This window comes from Chlorocebus sabaeus, chromosome 1 (assembly GCF_047675955.1).
Source record: "Chlorocebus sabaeus isolate Y175 chromosome 1, mChlSab1.0.hap1, whole genome shotgun sequence".
NCBI classification, from domain to species: Eukaryota; Metazoa; Chordata; class Mammalia; order Primates; family Cercopithecidae; genus Chlorocebus; species Chlorocebus sabaeus.
In genome coordinates, this window is record NC_132904.1 from 83,785,014 (window position 1) to 83,800,740 (window position 15,727).

The 15,727-nt window shown below is 35.4% G+C and overlaps 2 protein-coding genes across 7 annotated transcripts in view; one reads left to right on the forward strand and one right to left on the reverse strand.

Moving 5' to 3' along the window:
• TMEM135 (transmembrane protein 135) overlaps positions 1-15,727 on the forward strand; it is a 258,161-nt gene that overhangs the window by 80,045 nt on the left and 162,389 nt on the right. The gene's annotated exons all lie outside the window — the stretch shown is intronic.
• On the reverse strand, positions 83-973 carry LOC119626596 (transcription factor BTF3). Its single transcript, XM_038005373.2, has one exon. The coding sequence runs from the start codon at positions 846-848 to the stop codon at positions 360-362; it is 489 nt and encodes a 162-aa protein (XP_037861301.1). The 5' UTR covers positions 849-973; the 3' UTR covers positions 83-359.

Genomic DNA, 15,727 nt, shown 5'->3' on the forward strand with positions numbered 1-15,727 from the left:
TGATGCCTCCAGCTTTGTTCTTTTGACTTAGGATTGTCTTGGAGATGCGGGCTCTTTTTTGGTTCCATATGAACTTTAAAGCATTTTTTTTTTTTTTTTTTTTACTAGGCAAAGAACTTTATTAACCTTTGTTTCAAACTTGATTCCCAGGCTTCTTCGGCTTAATTAGCTGCAAAGAATGAATTGTGTATAAGCAAAAACTGAAAAAAGCTGCAGTGTCCAAGGGGCTTGGGCTTAAAAATATTAGAGATCTAGATTTTATTAGATTCATAAACAAAAATTTCTTAAAAAGCAGTCATAATATAAAATAGCAGCTCCCAGTAACTTCTTCAAGTTTTATCTTCAGAAGTTGACTCAATTCAGTTTGCCTCATTCTTGGAAGCCTCATCAAAATTCTCCACAAGATCTGGAACTTCATCATCATCATCCTCTCCAGTAGCAAGTGGTGCTTTTCCATCCACAGATTGTTTGGGCAGAGCTTCGGCCAGTCTCCTTAAACTAGTCAGACTATCTGCGCCAAGCTGGTTTAAGATGCTGGGTAGCATTTCTGTCAGCTGCTTCGTCTCAGCATGGCCTGTAATGGTGAAAGTGTTCGCTGCCAGAGATGCCTGAACTTTAGGGTTGTTAAAGTGGATCACTGTTCCTTGGTTTGTAAACATATTCACCTCTTCAATACCGGAGATATTGTTTACCCCTAACTTCTTTAAGGAGAACTGAAGTTTTTTATCATCTGCTGTGGCTGTTCTATGAACCACCTTCTTCTTTCTGCGAGCAGTTCCTTTCCCACCAATGCGCACTTGTGCCTGCAGTTTGGCGAGTTTTTCCTGGTTCATGATTGTTTCTTTCATCTTGTCGGAGCGAATAAGGGGCCGCGCGGGGGACTAGGGTTGGTGCTCAAGGGGTCTCGGGTGGACCAGCTGAGATTAGGCGTACACACGCGGGGACGCAAGATGGATGCCTTCTATTACTGTAGATTTGTTTATATTTTCTAGATTTTTGTATAAATGGAATCATAGACCATGTCAGCTTTTTCTAAAGCTACTTACTCTTGATCCCTCTTTACAAAACCACTTTATTGAAGTATAATGATGTATAAAAACTATACATATGTAAAGTATATTGATACGTTTTGACATACGTATATATCCATGAAACTGTTACCACACTCAAGGTAGTGAACATACCCATTACTCTACAAGTTTACTTCCCTTGGTAATCTCTCCTTTCAGCTTCTCCCTCCCACCTTCCCAAACAACCACTGATCTGCTGTCACCACAGATTAGTTTGCATTTTCTAGAGTTTTAGATAAATGGAATCATACAGTACATATTCTCTTTTTTATCTGGCCTCTTTCAGCATAATTATTTTGAGATTCATGTATTTTATTTTGTGTAACAATGGTTCATTCCTTTTTATTGCTGATTAGCATTCTGTTATTTGGTTCTATCATGATTCCTTTCTCTGTTATTTGGGTTGTTTCTAGGATTTGGTGATTATGAATAAAGCTGCTACAGAATTCACATACAAGTCTTTGTATGGGCATATGCTTTCATTTTTTTTTTCCAGGAGTGTGGTAATTATATTAGTTTTCTAGGTCTGCCATAACAAATAACACAGACTGTGTGGCTTAAACAGCAGAGGTTTATTTTCTAACAGTTGTAGAACTAGAAGTCTGGGATCAAGGCGTTGGCAAGGTTGGTTTTTTCTGAGGCCTCTTTTCTTAGCTTATAGATGGCTGTTTTCTCCCTGTGTCTTCATATGGCTTTTTCTGTGTGTGTGCCCATGTATAAATATTTTCTTCCTGTAAGGACGCCAGTCATATTGAATTTGAACCCACCCTAAAGGACCTCATTTTAACTTAATTATCTCCTTAAAGATCATATCTCCAAATACAGTTACATTATCTGAGATATTGGGGGTTAGGACTGTAGCGTATATATATTTTGGTGGGTGGGGGGTACACAATAAAGCTCATAGTGGAGGTTATATGGAAAGCACATGACTAGTATTTTAAAATTTTGTTTAGTTTTGTTTTTAGAGACAGGGTCTTGCTCTATCATCCAGGCTGGAGTGCAATAGCATGATCACATCTCACTGCAGCTGCAAACTCCTGGGCTCAGATGATCCTTTCACCTCAGCTTCCGGAGTAGCTGGGACTGTAGGCATGTGCCGCCATGCCTGGCTTATTTATTTATTTTTGTAGAGATGGGGGTCTCACTATGTTGCCCAGTCTGGGTTTGAACTCCTGGGCTCAAGTGACCCTCCCACCTTGGCCTTTTGAGTAACTGGGACTACAGGCATGTGCAACTGCACCAGCTGTATGGCTTTTATATTTAAGAAGTGGCTAGGCTGTTTTCCAAAGTGATCATACCATTTTACACTCATGCTGGCACTGTGTGAGAGTTCTAGTTGCCCTACATCTATGCTAACACTTGGAATGGCCAGTCTTTTAAAATTTAGCCATTCCTAATAGGTATACAATCGTAGCTTTAATTTGAATTTCCCTGATGACTAATGATGACGAATAAAAAGTTAAATTTTTATGTGGTTATTAAGTATCATAGGTTGTTTTCAGTGAACTGTCTTTTCAAAACTATTGCATATTTTAAAATTGGATTGTTTTTCTTATTATGGGGCTTTGAGAGCTCTTTATATATTCTGGATACATGTCCTTGATTGGATCTATATTTTGTAAAAATTTTTTTTCCATACTGTGGCTTCTTTTTTTGTTCTCTAAACGATGTCTTTTAAAGAGCAGAAGTTTAAAATTTCGATTTAATCTAATTTGTGAATTTTTTTCTTTATTGATTCACTTTTGATGTGTATTTAAGAAAATTTTGCCTAATCTAAGCTCATAAGAGTTTCTGCTATGTTTTCTTCATAGTTCTAGATTTTATATTAAACTCTGTGATACAGTTTGCCTTAACTTTTGTGTTTAGTGTAAAGTATCGATCACAGTTCATTTAATGTCATTATTTTTGCATATAGTTAAACAAATGTTCTAGCACCATTTGTTGAAGAGTTCATCTTTTTTTTTTCAGAATTTCATTTGCACTATTGTTGAAAAATCAATTTTACACATATATGTAGGTGTCTTTCTGGACTCTCATTTCTTTCATTGATCTGTTAGTCTTTAACTAATGTTTAAACCTAAAGCATACTGTCTTGATAACTGTAGGTATATGATAACTTTAGCAGTCATGTAGTGTTAGTCTTCCAATTATGTTCTCTTTAAGTGTTGTTTTTGACTGTTGTAGGTCCTTTGCATTTCCATGTAAATTTTAGAACAGCTCTTCAATTTTTGTATAAAAAGCCTTTGAAATATCTATTAGAATTATATTTAATCTTTAGATCAATTTTGGCAGAATTAATATCTTGACAATATTGAGTATTTTGACTAATGAAAATTGAATAGTTCTGTATTTATTTATGTTTTCTTTAATTTTTCTCAACAGTGTTTTTACTTTTCAGTGTACAGGTCTTGCATATTTTTGTTAAACTTAACCACAAGTATTTAATATTTTTTAATGCTATTGTCAATAGTATTGTTTTATTAGCTTGAATTTTCAGTTATTCATTGCTATTGATTTTGTATATTGATCTTATATCCTGCAACTCTGTTAAAGTCAAATTTTAGTTATAGTAGCTTCTTTTTGGTATGTTTCATAGTATCCTATACATAGATGAACATGTCATCTAAGAAAAAGAGAAAATTTTACTTCTTTTTAAATCTGTATGCCTTATGAGAGTTAAAAAAATTTTGGAATGGAGGTTTATGTCAGATGCTTTTTCTGTATCTGTAGAGATGATCATGTGCTTTTGGTTTTTTAGCTTAATATACTGAATTACATTGCTTGATGTTTGGCCTTATATCCTAGAATAAATCTCATTTGGTGTATTATTATTCTTATATATTGTTGGATTCAGTGTGCTCAAATTTTCTTAAGAACATTTATAACTATGTCCATGGGGGATATTGGTCTATAGTTTTCTTGTTAATGTCTGCATTTAGTTTTGCTGTCTAGGCAACACTGCCCTCATAAGAATGAGTTAAGAGTTAAGTAGAATTTCTTTGTTTTCAAATTCCTAGGTGAGGTTTGAGAATTGGAATTATTTCTTCCTTAAATGCTTGGTAGAATCTGAGTGAAGCAATCTGATCTTTTTTTCTTTGGCAAGATATTTTACTACTATTTCAACTTTTTAAAAATTTTTTAAAGACATTCATGCTATTTAGGCTATGTATTTCTTCTTGTGAGAGCTGTGGTAGTTTGTGTCTTCCAAGCAATTTGTCGTTTTCCATTTCATTTAAGTTGTCAATTAATAGAAACAAAATGGTACATAATATTCCTCATTATCCTTTTAATTTCTGAAGAGTTTGTAGTTTATGTCACCTCATTCCTGATAATAGTAATCTGTGCCTTCTTTCTTCTTTTCTAGATTATAGTCTATTTTAGCAAATGCCTTGTGTGGATCTGAAAATAGTATTCTGCATTTGTTTAGTGCAATGCTGTAGAAATATCAATTAGATCAAGTTGATTGATAGTATTTTTTTACCAGGCTAATATCTTTACTGATTTTCTCTCTACTTTTTCTATTAATTATTAGAGAAGGGTGTTGAAATCTCTGACTATAGTTATGGATTTGTGATATTTGATTGTGAAGTTGTATCAGTTTTTGATTCATGTATTTTAAAGCTCTATTTTTAGATGCATAAACATTTAAGTTTGTTATGTACTGTTGATAATTTGTCCCTTTTATTGTTATGTAACAACCTTTTTCATCTCTGGCATTATATGCCTGTATCTAAAAAAAAAAAATCACTGACATAAGGAATGGGAATACTATTATTGACTTAATTAAGTGAATGTCTTTGTAAAAGAGGAAGAATTATCAAAATGAAATCAGCTTTTTTGTGAGAACAGAGGAAGGAACTGGAGGAAGGAAGAGGAATGTTGTATAATCATCCAACAATTATTTATCACATATGCTAAGTTTGCCTACTTAAAAAAAATTATGATAATTAAATGAAAGGTGAAATTCAGATAAAATTTTTTATTCCTTACTCTCAAATATGAAGTTAAATAGACTCTCAGTTATTATAATATTTGGTATTATCCCCATTTAATGGTTGAGAAAGCTCAGCTCTGATAGGAAGAGAGACTATTTTGTTTTGAAACATAGTTGAAGTATAACTCTAAATCTCAGCTTTTTTTTTTATTATTATTATCTTTTGTTTGCTTTGACTTAAGTGTAAGAAGATGGCATTGTGGGGAAAAAAACCTCATGCTATTCTTTTGTTAAGTTTTATTATGTTAAAAGATGCAAAGCAGGACATAATATAGTATGTTGTTACCTCATGTCACGTTGGGTAAAACATGACAGAACATCTATTTACAAAAGTACACTCTTCTTTAGAGCCAGATCACTGCTCTCAATTTGGAAAGAAACCATCTGCTTATCATTTAAATTCCTGAATTACTTACCAGCCCACATCTCTAAACAGAAGTAACACACTGTTACTTCTTAAAACCGCTGTTAAGGTCCATTGTCTCCATATGTAATGCATATTTCCTGTGTACTGAATGAAAACAGATTAGACATTTATGATGTTTAAAAAGACCAAGTTGATTTCTTTTTTTTTTCTTTTAGACTGAGTCTCACTCTGTCACCCAGGCTGGAGTGCAGTGGCATGATCTCAGCCTACTGCAACTTCCGCCTCCCGGGTTCAAGTGATTCTTCTGCCTCAGCCTTCCAAGTAGCTGGGATTACAGGTGCCTACCACCATGCCTGGCTAATTTTTGTATTTTTAATAGAGATGGGGTTTCACCATGTTGGCCAGGCTGGTCTCAAACTCCTGACCTCAGGTGATCTGCCCGCCTCTACCTCCCAAAGTGCTGGGATTACAGGCGTGACCCACTGTGCCCAGCTCCAAGCTGATTTCATTAACAGGAAAAGCTAATGAATTATTTTTTCAGCATTTGAAATTGCTTTAATGTAGTTAAGGAAGTATTTGTTCATACTTGGCTAAACCACATACCCCAATATAATCAGTAAATAAGAACTTACTTGACATAGTCCAAACAATGACTTACTCATTAGCTCTTATATCTTGCATTTATTCAATATTTATTATTTATCAGGTGTAAGTGGTAGAGGTATATTAGTGAAATAGAATCTATATTCTAGTGAGAATTGTAAATGAATACATAGTTACCATATAGTATGATAAATTGTGGCAGAAGAAGGATTCAGGTCTGACTCTTAACTTTTTGCTTGGACAAATGGTGGGTGGGAACACAGGTACGAGAGCACTCATCTGCAAGTAAAGGTGAGATTGGCAATGTTTGTTTGCCAACTTGCTGGTTTTTATATAGAGTACATATTTTTCTTCATTATCAAGTTAAGTGTATACTAGAGCAGTGGTTCTTAATTGGTGACATGTGTAGAATTTTGCATGGAATGCAGAGTTTTCATAACTTACTTATCTTGGATCCCCAGCATACCTACGAGTATGACATGCAGGCTGTGTTTTGTCTTTCCTGGATTATTCATCTCTAGCATTTATTACTGGCTTTAGTATTTCTGTTGCTTTGAGCAGCTTCCACCTCTGCTCACAGTTTATATGAATTTAATAAGTTTATATGAATTTAAGATAAAATCTATCTCTAACGCATATGAATCTCTGTCTAAAGCATATGTGTCCTTCCTAAAAAACTTTTCATTAATGTAGTACCCAGGTTTTTCCCAATGATAAGTGGGAATTGAATTACCACTGAATTGAGAACTACTTTTGGGTGGGACTGGGGAGGAGGGACAGGTAGTGTTTTGAGAAAACAGCCTTATTTATATTTAATGAACATCATGTATTTTAAGTTTACAGTTTGATGAGTTTTGGCAAATGTTTATAGTCATGTGACTATAAGCACAATCAAGATGTAGAATATTTTCTCTTTCTTAAAAAGTCCCTCATTCCCCTTTGTAGTTTTCTCTCCCCATGTCCTAGATCCCAAACAGTCATTTGGTGGTATACCACCAAGTCATAAATACTACCAGTCACTAAACTTTTGGCTTTTCTACAGTTCATATAAATGGATATATGTTTTCATTTATCTTGGGTGGATACCTAGGGATAGAATTGCTGGGCCTTATGGTAAGTGTATGTTTAAATTTATAAGAAACTGACAAATTGTTTTCGAAATTGTCATACCATTTTGCCTTCCCACCGGCAATATATGAGAGTTCTAGTATCTCTATATTCTCACTATCACTTGGTATTGTCATTCTTATTACTTGTCGCCATTCTAGTGCATGTGGAGTGGTATCTCATTTTGGTTTTAATTTGCATTTTCCTAAAGACTAATGATATTGAACATCTTTTTGTTGACTTTGGCTATTCATAAATATTGGTGTGTATACATATGTACATATATTCATGTATACATATGTATATGAATATATGTAGATTTTTTTGTTCAAGTATCTGTTGAAATATTTTGGTCATTTCAATTTTTTGGGTTGTGTAGCTTATTTTTGACTAGTAAGAGTTATTTATATATTTTGAATTTAAGTGCTTTGCCACATATATATTTGCAGATATTTTTTCAGAGTTTGTGGGTTGCTTGCTCTTTCTTTCTTTCTCTCTCTCTCTCTTTTTTTTTTTTTTTTTGAGATGGAGCCTCGCTCTGTCACCCAGACTGGAGTGCAATGGCATGATCTTGGCTCATTGAAACCTCCACCTCCCAGGTTCAAGCGATTCTCCCACCTCAGCCTTCCGAGTAGCTGGGACTACAGGTGTGCATGCCACCACGCCTGACTAATTTTTTGTATTTTTAGTAGAGATGGGGGTTCACCCTGTTAGCCAGGATGGTCTTGATCTCCTGTCCTTGTGATCCATCTGCCTTGGCCTCCCAAAGTGCTGGGATTACAGGTGTGAGCCACCACGCCCAGCTGCTTTTTCATTTTTTAAATTAAGTAATGGGCTATCATGGGCAAACCATTTGACTGCAAAGAGCAAAAGGTACATTTTATCAATGTATTAGTTGTCTAGTGTTGTGTCACAAACCACTAAAAAATGTAGTGGCTAAAAATAACAGCGGTATTATTTTTGCAGGAATCTGTAGTCAAATAGTTTGACCATAACAGCCCATTACAGCTTCACTTGACTTTGGCTGGTGTAGTTTGAAAGCTAAGGTCTGGAATCATCTGAAGACTCACTGACATGACTAGCACTTGAGCTTGGGATATTCAAATAGCTGTTTTAAAACAGTGGTGACACCTCTCTATTTCTGTGTAGTTTCTCTTGGCATGGTAGCTTTAAGGTAATTGGAGGTACCATGGTGACTCAGGGCTCCAGAGGCATGATGTCTAAAGACAGTGAGAACACCAGGCAGAAGTCATTTTGCCTGTTATAACTTAATCAGCATCACTTTTCTGCCTCCTCCTATTTATGCTATAGTTACAAAGGCAGTTTTAAAGGTCCCTGGTACAAGGAGAGGGAATATGTATGGAGGAGAGTCAATGTCACATTTTAAGACACACATGTGGGATAGGATATATATTTTGGCGTGGACATCTTTGGATGGTATAATCTGCAATGATGAAATTTTTTCTTTAATTTTTTTATCCCCTAATGTAATATGTCTTTGCTCAAATAATGATCATAAATGTTTTCTCCAGTGTTTTTCTTCCAGAAGTTTTAAGTTTTGAGCTCCAACGTTTAAGTCTGCGATTTATTTTGAGTTAGTTTTTGTTATGGAGTGAGGTATGGGTTGAGGTTTATATATTTCCATTTGGAAATTCCGTTTTTTCGTCTCTGTTAGTTGAAGAAACTATTGATTCCCCATTGAAATTTTTTCTTCAATTTTTTTTATCCCCTAATGTAATGTCTTTGCTAAAATCATGATCCTAAATGTTTTCTCCAGTGTTTTCCTTCCCGAAGTTTTAAGTTTTGAGCTCCAACGTTTAAGTCCGTGATTTATTTTGAGTTAGTTTTTGTTATGGAGTGAGGTATGGGTTGAGGTTTATATATTTCCATTTGGAAATTTCGTTGTTTCATCTCTGTTAGTTGAAGAAACTGTTGCTTCCCCATTGAATTATATTGATATCTTTGTAGAAAATCAATCGGACATATAGTGTTGGGTCTATTTTTGAATTCTAACTTTATTCCAGTACCACACTGTCTTGATTATTTGAATCTTTATAGTCAGTCTTGAAATAAGTCTGCCAACTTTTTTCTTTTTTCTTTTTTTTAACATTGTTATGACTATCTTGTATCCTTTGCGTTTTTTATATAAATTTTATACTCAGATTGTCATTTTCTGCAAGAATACCTGTTAGGTTTTGATTGAGATTGCTTTGACTTTATTATCAATTTGAGGAGATTTGATAATATTAAATCTCCTTATTTATGTACATAGCATATTTCTGCACTTTCTTAGGTTTTTAATTTCTTGCAGCATTATTTTTCAGTTTTTAGTGTTTAGATCTTTTACTTCTTTTGTTAAGCTTTATCCCTAAATGTTTAATATATTTGTATTCTAATGGAATGGAAATGTTTTCTAAAATTACATTTTCAAATTGTTTTTTGGTAGGATACAGAAAACAATTGTGTATTGAATATGTACATTGTTTTTAATGAGTTGGGTAAACTTATCACTAGATCACTTTCTTATACATTTCTTAGGATTTTTCTACCTACACAGTCATGTCCTGTGTGCATTTGGAAAGTTTTTTTGCTTATTTCCCAATGTCTATTTTTATAATATCTTTTCCGTGTTTTATTTCACTGGGTTAGAGCATCCAGAAGAATAGCAAATAGAAGTGGTGAGAGTGGCCATCCTGACTTTATTTCTCATTTTAGGTAGAAAGTTGTTCATTTATAAGTCTGATGATAGTTGTCCCTTGCCAAATTGAAGAAGTTTCATTCCATAGCAGTGTCTGCCCTGCAGACAGAAACTCTATTAGTTATTAAAACAGGAAAAATTTTAAAAATTTAATATTAAAAATGTAAACATTTAAAATTAAAAAATTAAAATATAGCAAGAAAGGAAAAACTCACAGTTCTTACATTATACAGCAGCAGTCTTTTATGTTTTAATATAAAGAAAAATTAGCTATTGAAAGGTGTCTTAATTACTAAAAGGGGTACAAGAGGAATCTAAGAGATCTAGCAATAGGAGGTAAAAGCTAGGGGTGGTTAACAAATGAAGGAACCAAGGACTTGAGAGAGGGTCCTCCTCCCCAAACCCCCTCAGGCTTTTCTTTAGATCTCTTTAAAGAGAGTTTGTCACTCATGATTTACTGGTAGAGTAGAAACTTGCTAGAGAGCATGGGCCACAGGTGGTCTGTAGAAGAGTCCACTCTTGCCAGAGCATGGATGAGCTAGAGCAGGTCTGTAGAAAATGCCTGCCATGTTGGTAGTGTTGGTAGACAGTTGCCTAGGGGTGCAGCTGAAGCTACTGTGGAAATCATCTGCAGGAGGTTCTCAGAAGCAGCAACTAGTTTAGGAGAGCCTGGCTTGACGCTGTGGATGGAGTACTGTGGAAGCAGCCTCATGTAGCTGTGCTGTAAGTGCTGCTGGAAAAGGCTGATTTGTGTGAAAAAGATTCTTTTGGTTTTTCCCTATCTCAATTATTATTTCATTTGCATTTTTCAAAAATAGTTATTTTTGGATATAGAATTCTGGGTTGACAATCTGGCATCTTCTATTCGTGTCGAGAAGTCTGCCATTAACTGTATTTTCTCTCCCTAAGTATAAAGTGCCTGCTTTTAAGATTTTTTTCTTTATCTTTGGTTTTCAGAAATTTGAATATGATGTATCCATGTGCTAATTGCTTTGTGTGTTTTTCCTTTTCGGAGTTTTTTTTTTTTTTTTTTTTTTTGAGACGGAGGCTTGCTCTGTCGCTCAGCCTGGAGTGCAGTAGCGCGATCTCAGCTCACTGCAAGCTCCGCCTCCCGGGTTCACGCCTTCTCCTGCCTGAGCCTCCCGAGTAGCTGGGACTACAGGCATCCACCACCACGCTGGGCTAATTTTTGTATTTTTTTAAGTAGAGACGGGGTTTCACCGTGTTAGCCAGGATGGTCTCGATCTCCTGACGTCATGATCCGCCCTCCTCGGCCTCCCAAAGTGCTGGGATTACAGGCATGAGCCACCGCGCCCCGCCTCGGAGTTCTTTTAGCTTCCAGATTTCCTCCTCCTCCTTCTTCCCCTCTCCCTCCTTCACCCCTTCCTCTCCTGTCCCTCTTGTACTCCTTTATTCCTGTTTACCCTTCCTTTTCCTCTTTCTCCTCCTCTTACTTTTCCTTCTGCTCCTTTTTTTCTTACTCCTCCTCCTTTCTTCTTTTCTTCCTCTTTTTTTTTCCTTCAGTATTCAGGAGGTTTTTGACAATTATTCTTTTTTTTTTTTTTTATTTCTGCCTCCTTTTCTATCTCCTTTTCTGTTGGAGCCTCAATTACATGCGTTGAACTATTTCATACTTCTTGGTCTCTGAGTCTTTCATTTCTCTTCAGTCTTTTTTTCCTCAGTCGTCTTCAAATTAGAAATGTCTAGTATCTCTTCAAGATCACTGATTGTTTTTCTCTGCCATCTCAACTATTCTGTTGAGCTCACCTAGCAAATTTTTATTTCAGTGATTGTACTTTATTAGCTCAGTTATTTCCATTTAGTTATTTGTTATAGTTTCCTTTTTCTATTGAAATTCCTTATTTATCCATCTATTAAATAACATATTGCCAAGAATTTTTTGAACATGTTTTCTTATAACTTTTGACCGTATTTATAACAGCTATTTTGACATCTTTGTTTTTGAAATGCAACACCTGGACCCATTTGGATTCGGTCTTCGTTGACTTCGCTTCGCTTCGCTTCGCTTCGCTTCGCTTCGCTTCGCTTCGCTTCGCTTCTCTTCTCTTCTCTTCTCTTCTCTTCTCTTCTCTTCTCTTCTCTTCTCTTCTCTTCTCTTCTCTTCTCTTCTCTTCTCTTCTCTTCTCTTCTCTTCTTCCTGACTGTGGAGCACACTTTCCTGTTTTGTTTGTTTGTGTGTCTAGTTGTTTTTGATTGGAAATTGGACATTTTATGTTATATATTTCCAACTGGTCCTCCAACCTTAGGTTCTGCCATCTGAAACTTCAAGCCAGTAGACTTTTGTTTTCTTTAACCTGAGCTGTGTGCAGCTGCAGAACACACTTAGTGAAAGGTGCAGCAAACACAGAACAGCTTTGTCTTTTAGGGTGTAGAACCCTTTCTGGTTTTTGCCTGACTTTTTGTCAGTCTCCTGAGTATTTCCCGCATGTATGCCAAATTAAGCAGTCAGTCAAGCTTTTGAGTAGAATTTATATTCAGAATTTGTGTCTCAGTCTTTCTGTGGATCTTTCCCCTCCAGAATTTCCTTCTTAAACTATAGTTGCTCTACTTTTTGAAATTTGACATGTAACCACTTTGATGTGGTAAGGGTATAGTTTTCTGCTCTCAGAACCGCTGGGGAGTTTGGCGAGCACCCCTTGGCAAGAAGGGCAAAAACTCATTTCTTATATTATGCAGTAGCAGTGTTTCATGAGTAAATTCTGCTTGCATTTTGTTGTTTTTCCAATATTGTTTTAAATACTTTTGTCCAGATTTTACATTGTTTTGTGTGAGACGAATGATGTGACCTTTACCTCACCATTGTTAGATGTTGCTGATAAATTTCTTTTAAAATTTCAAAACTAATATATGTACCTGGTTAAAAATATTGGGAAAATAGCATAGTATAAATTTTAAAAACTACATAAATTATTAGTAGAGCTGTAAATTGCATTTGCTAAGTTACTGCTTATTAAAAAAAAAACAAACACAAGTAAATATTCACAATGAATTATCCTGATGAATGCATACCTATCCGAGTAGATAAATATGGTGTTTTTGTGTTAAATTAAATCAGTGGTTAGCATGCTTGTTTTTCCTAAAGGGCCAGTACATATTTTTGGCTATGCCTGCCGTACAGTCTCTGTTGCAACTATTAAATTCTGCTATTATAATTGAGAGCAGCCATAGACAACAGGTAAACAAATGGGCATGGTGGTGTGCCAGTAATACTTAATTTATATAAACAGGTGGCAGGCTGATTTGCCTGCAGGCCTTGCTGTTTTGAGGAAAGAAAGCCATTCCCTTCATGGGAAATGTTTGGTAATGTGAACTGCTGTTTCTCATCATGAGGGATTACTCCAAGTGTCAATTTTTCATTTGTGGTGAAGAAAGTATTACCTTTAATCTTCTAGTTGGGAATATACTTTGGAATTCAGTGTATCTAACTATAATGTTTTACTGTATATAATTTGTGTGTGAAAGTGTGTGTGTGTGTGTTTTCTGGCTGCTTTCAAGAGTTTTTTTTAAATTTAGATTTTATAATTTTGTTTGTGATGTGTCTGGGTATGGTTTTTCCTTTTTATTATAAATTCACAATTCATAATTGTATACATTTATGGGGAACAAAGCAACGTTATAATCTTATGAGTACAATGTGGAATAATTAAATCAAGCTGGTTAACATATATATTACCTCAATTACTTAACTTTTTTGTGGCAAGAACATTTGAAATTTACTCTCTTAGCAATTTGGAAATGTGCTGTACTCTATTATCAGCTGTATTCACCATGCAGTGCAATAGAACTCAAAAGAAGAAGAAAATAAGCCATATTTCTCCAGAGATTTTGTACCCTTTGATCACATCTCCTCATTTCCCCCACCTCCAGCCTCTGTAACCACTATTCTACTTTCTGCTATGGGTTTGATTGTGTTGGATTCCCCATATAAGTGAGAACATATGGTATTTGTCTTTCTGGGTACAACTTATACAGCATAATCTCCAATTTCATCCATGTTGTCTCAAATGTCAGAATTTCCTTCATTTTAAAGGCTGAATAGTATTCTATAGTGTAAATACCTCACCTTTTCTTTATCCATTCATCTGTTGATGGACACTTAGGTTGATTTCATAACTTAGCTATTATAAATAGTTGCTGTAGTGAACATAGGGGTGCAGACATCTCTTCAACGAACTGATTTCAAATCTTTTGGGTAAATACCCAGCAGTGGGATTGCTGGGTCATATGGCAGTTCTATTTTTAGTGTTTTTGAGAAACTTCTATACTTTTTTGCATAATGCCTGTACTAATTTATATTCCTACCAAGAGTATATAAAGGTTCCCTTTTCTCCATATCCTTGTCAACACTTACCTTTCATCTTTTTGATAAAAGCCATTCGGACAGGTGTGAGATGATACATCATTGTGGTTTTAATTGCATTTCTCTGCTAATTTCTGATGTTGATTTTTTTTTCATATATCTGTTGGCCATTTGTATGTCTTCTTTGGAGAAATGTCTGTTCAGGACACTTACCCATTTTTTCAATTGAATATTTTGTTTTCTTGCTGTTGAATTGTTTGTGCTCCTTACCTATTTGGGGTATTCATTCTTTATTGGATGGATGGTTTGCAACCATTTTCTCCCAATCCGTGGGTTGTCTCTCTACTTCGTTGTTTTCTTTGCTGTGCAGAAGCTTTTTAGTTTGATGTAATTCCCATTTGTCTATTTTTGTTTTTGTTGCCTGCACTTTTGGGATCAAATTCAAAAAATCATTGCCCAGACCAATGTTGTTTAGTCTTTATCCTGTGCTTTTTTGTAGTAGTTTTAGAGTTTCAGGCCTATGTTTCAGTCTTTAATCCATTTTGCACTGATTTTTGTATATGGTGTGAGACAAGGCTCTAATTTCATTCTCCTGTATGTGAAAATCCAGTTTTGCCAGCACCATTTATTGAAGACACTGTCCTTTTCCCATTGTGTATTTGTGGCACTTTTGTCAAAAATCAGGGGAAGCCATGTGTGGTGGCATGTGCCTGTAATCCCAGCTACTCAGGAGGCTGGGGCAGGAGGATTACTTGCACTCAGGAGTTTTTTGAGATCAGCCTGGAGGAATATAGTGAGACTCAGTCTCAGAAAAAAAAATTGGTTGATTGTATATGAACCTGCTTTAGCCTCTGGAGTAGTTGGGAGTAGTGCACCACCATGCCAGGCTAATTGTTTTATTTTTATGTTTTAGAAAATAAAACGGGCCTTAAGTGATCTTCCTACTTTAGCCTCCAGAGTAGCTGGGAGGCTATTTACATGTGCGAGCCACTCTACCTGGTGATTTTTGCTTTTCTATTCACAGCCATGATTAGCGTTCCTTTGTTTTGGTTTTTCATTAATCCATCCCATATTTTTACATTTGAAAAGGCAAAATTAGTATTTGTCAAACATCTGTTAATCTCAAAAAGTGCTGTACTAAACTTTACCTTGGATTCAATGTTTTACGCCCTCTAACTCTTTATGGGGTGTTTTCACATATATTAATACCTGCATTGACCACTTTCAGGCAGGTTGAAATTAACTGTGACCATCTTACAGACAAAATCAATGTGTAGAGAGTTTAAATGACCTGCCTAAGTTTGCCCAAGTAGTAAACAGTTGGAAATGAGATAACTAGAAATCTAGTTGCCTTACTAATAGGAAATAAATATCTGCTAAATACAACTATTTTTGTGTTTATATTTATAAATTGCATGTTAAATTGACCCACTGAAATCTTTCTATAAGGTGATGCCTACGTGATTAAAGGTATTGTAAGATGATGATTGAAATGTATTATAATCATACTGCTCACACCTATAATCCCAGCACTCTGGGAGGCCATGACAGGGGAATCACCTGA

Excerpts from the sequence above, each read along its gene's own strand:
- LOC119626596 (XM_038005373.2), bottom strand. The coding sequence starts at position 848 with ATGAAAGAAACAATCATGAACCAGGAAAAACTCGCCAAACTGCAGGCA.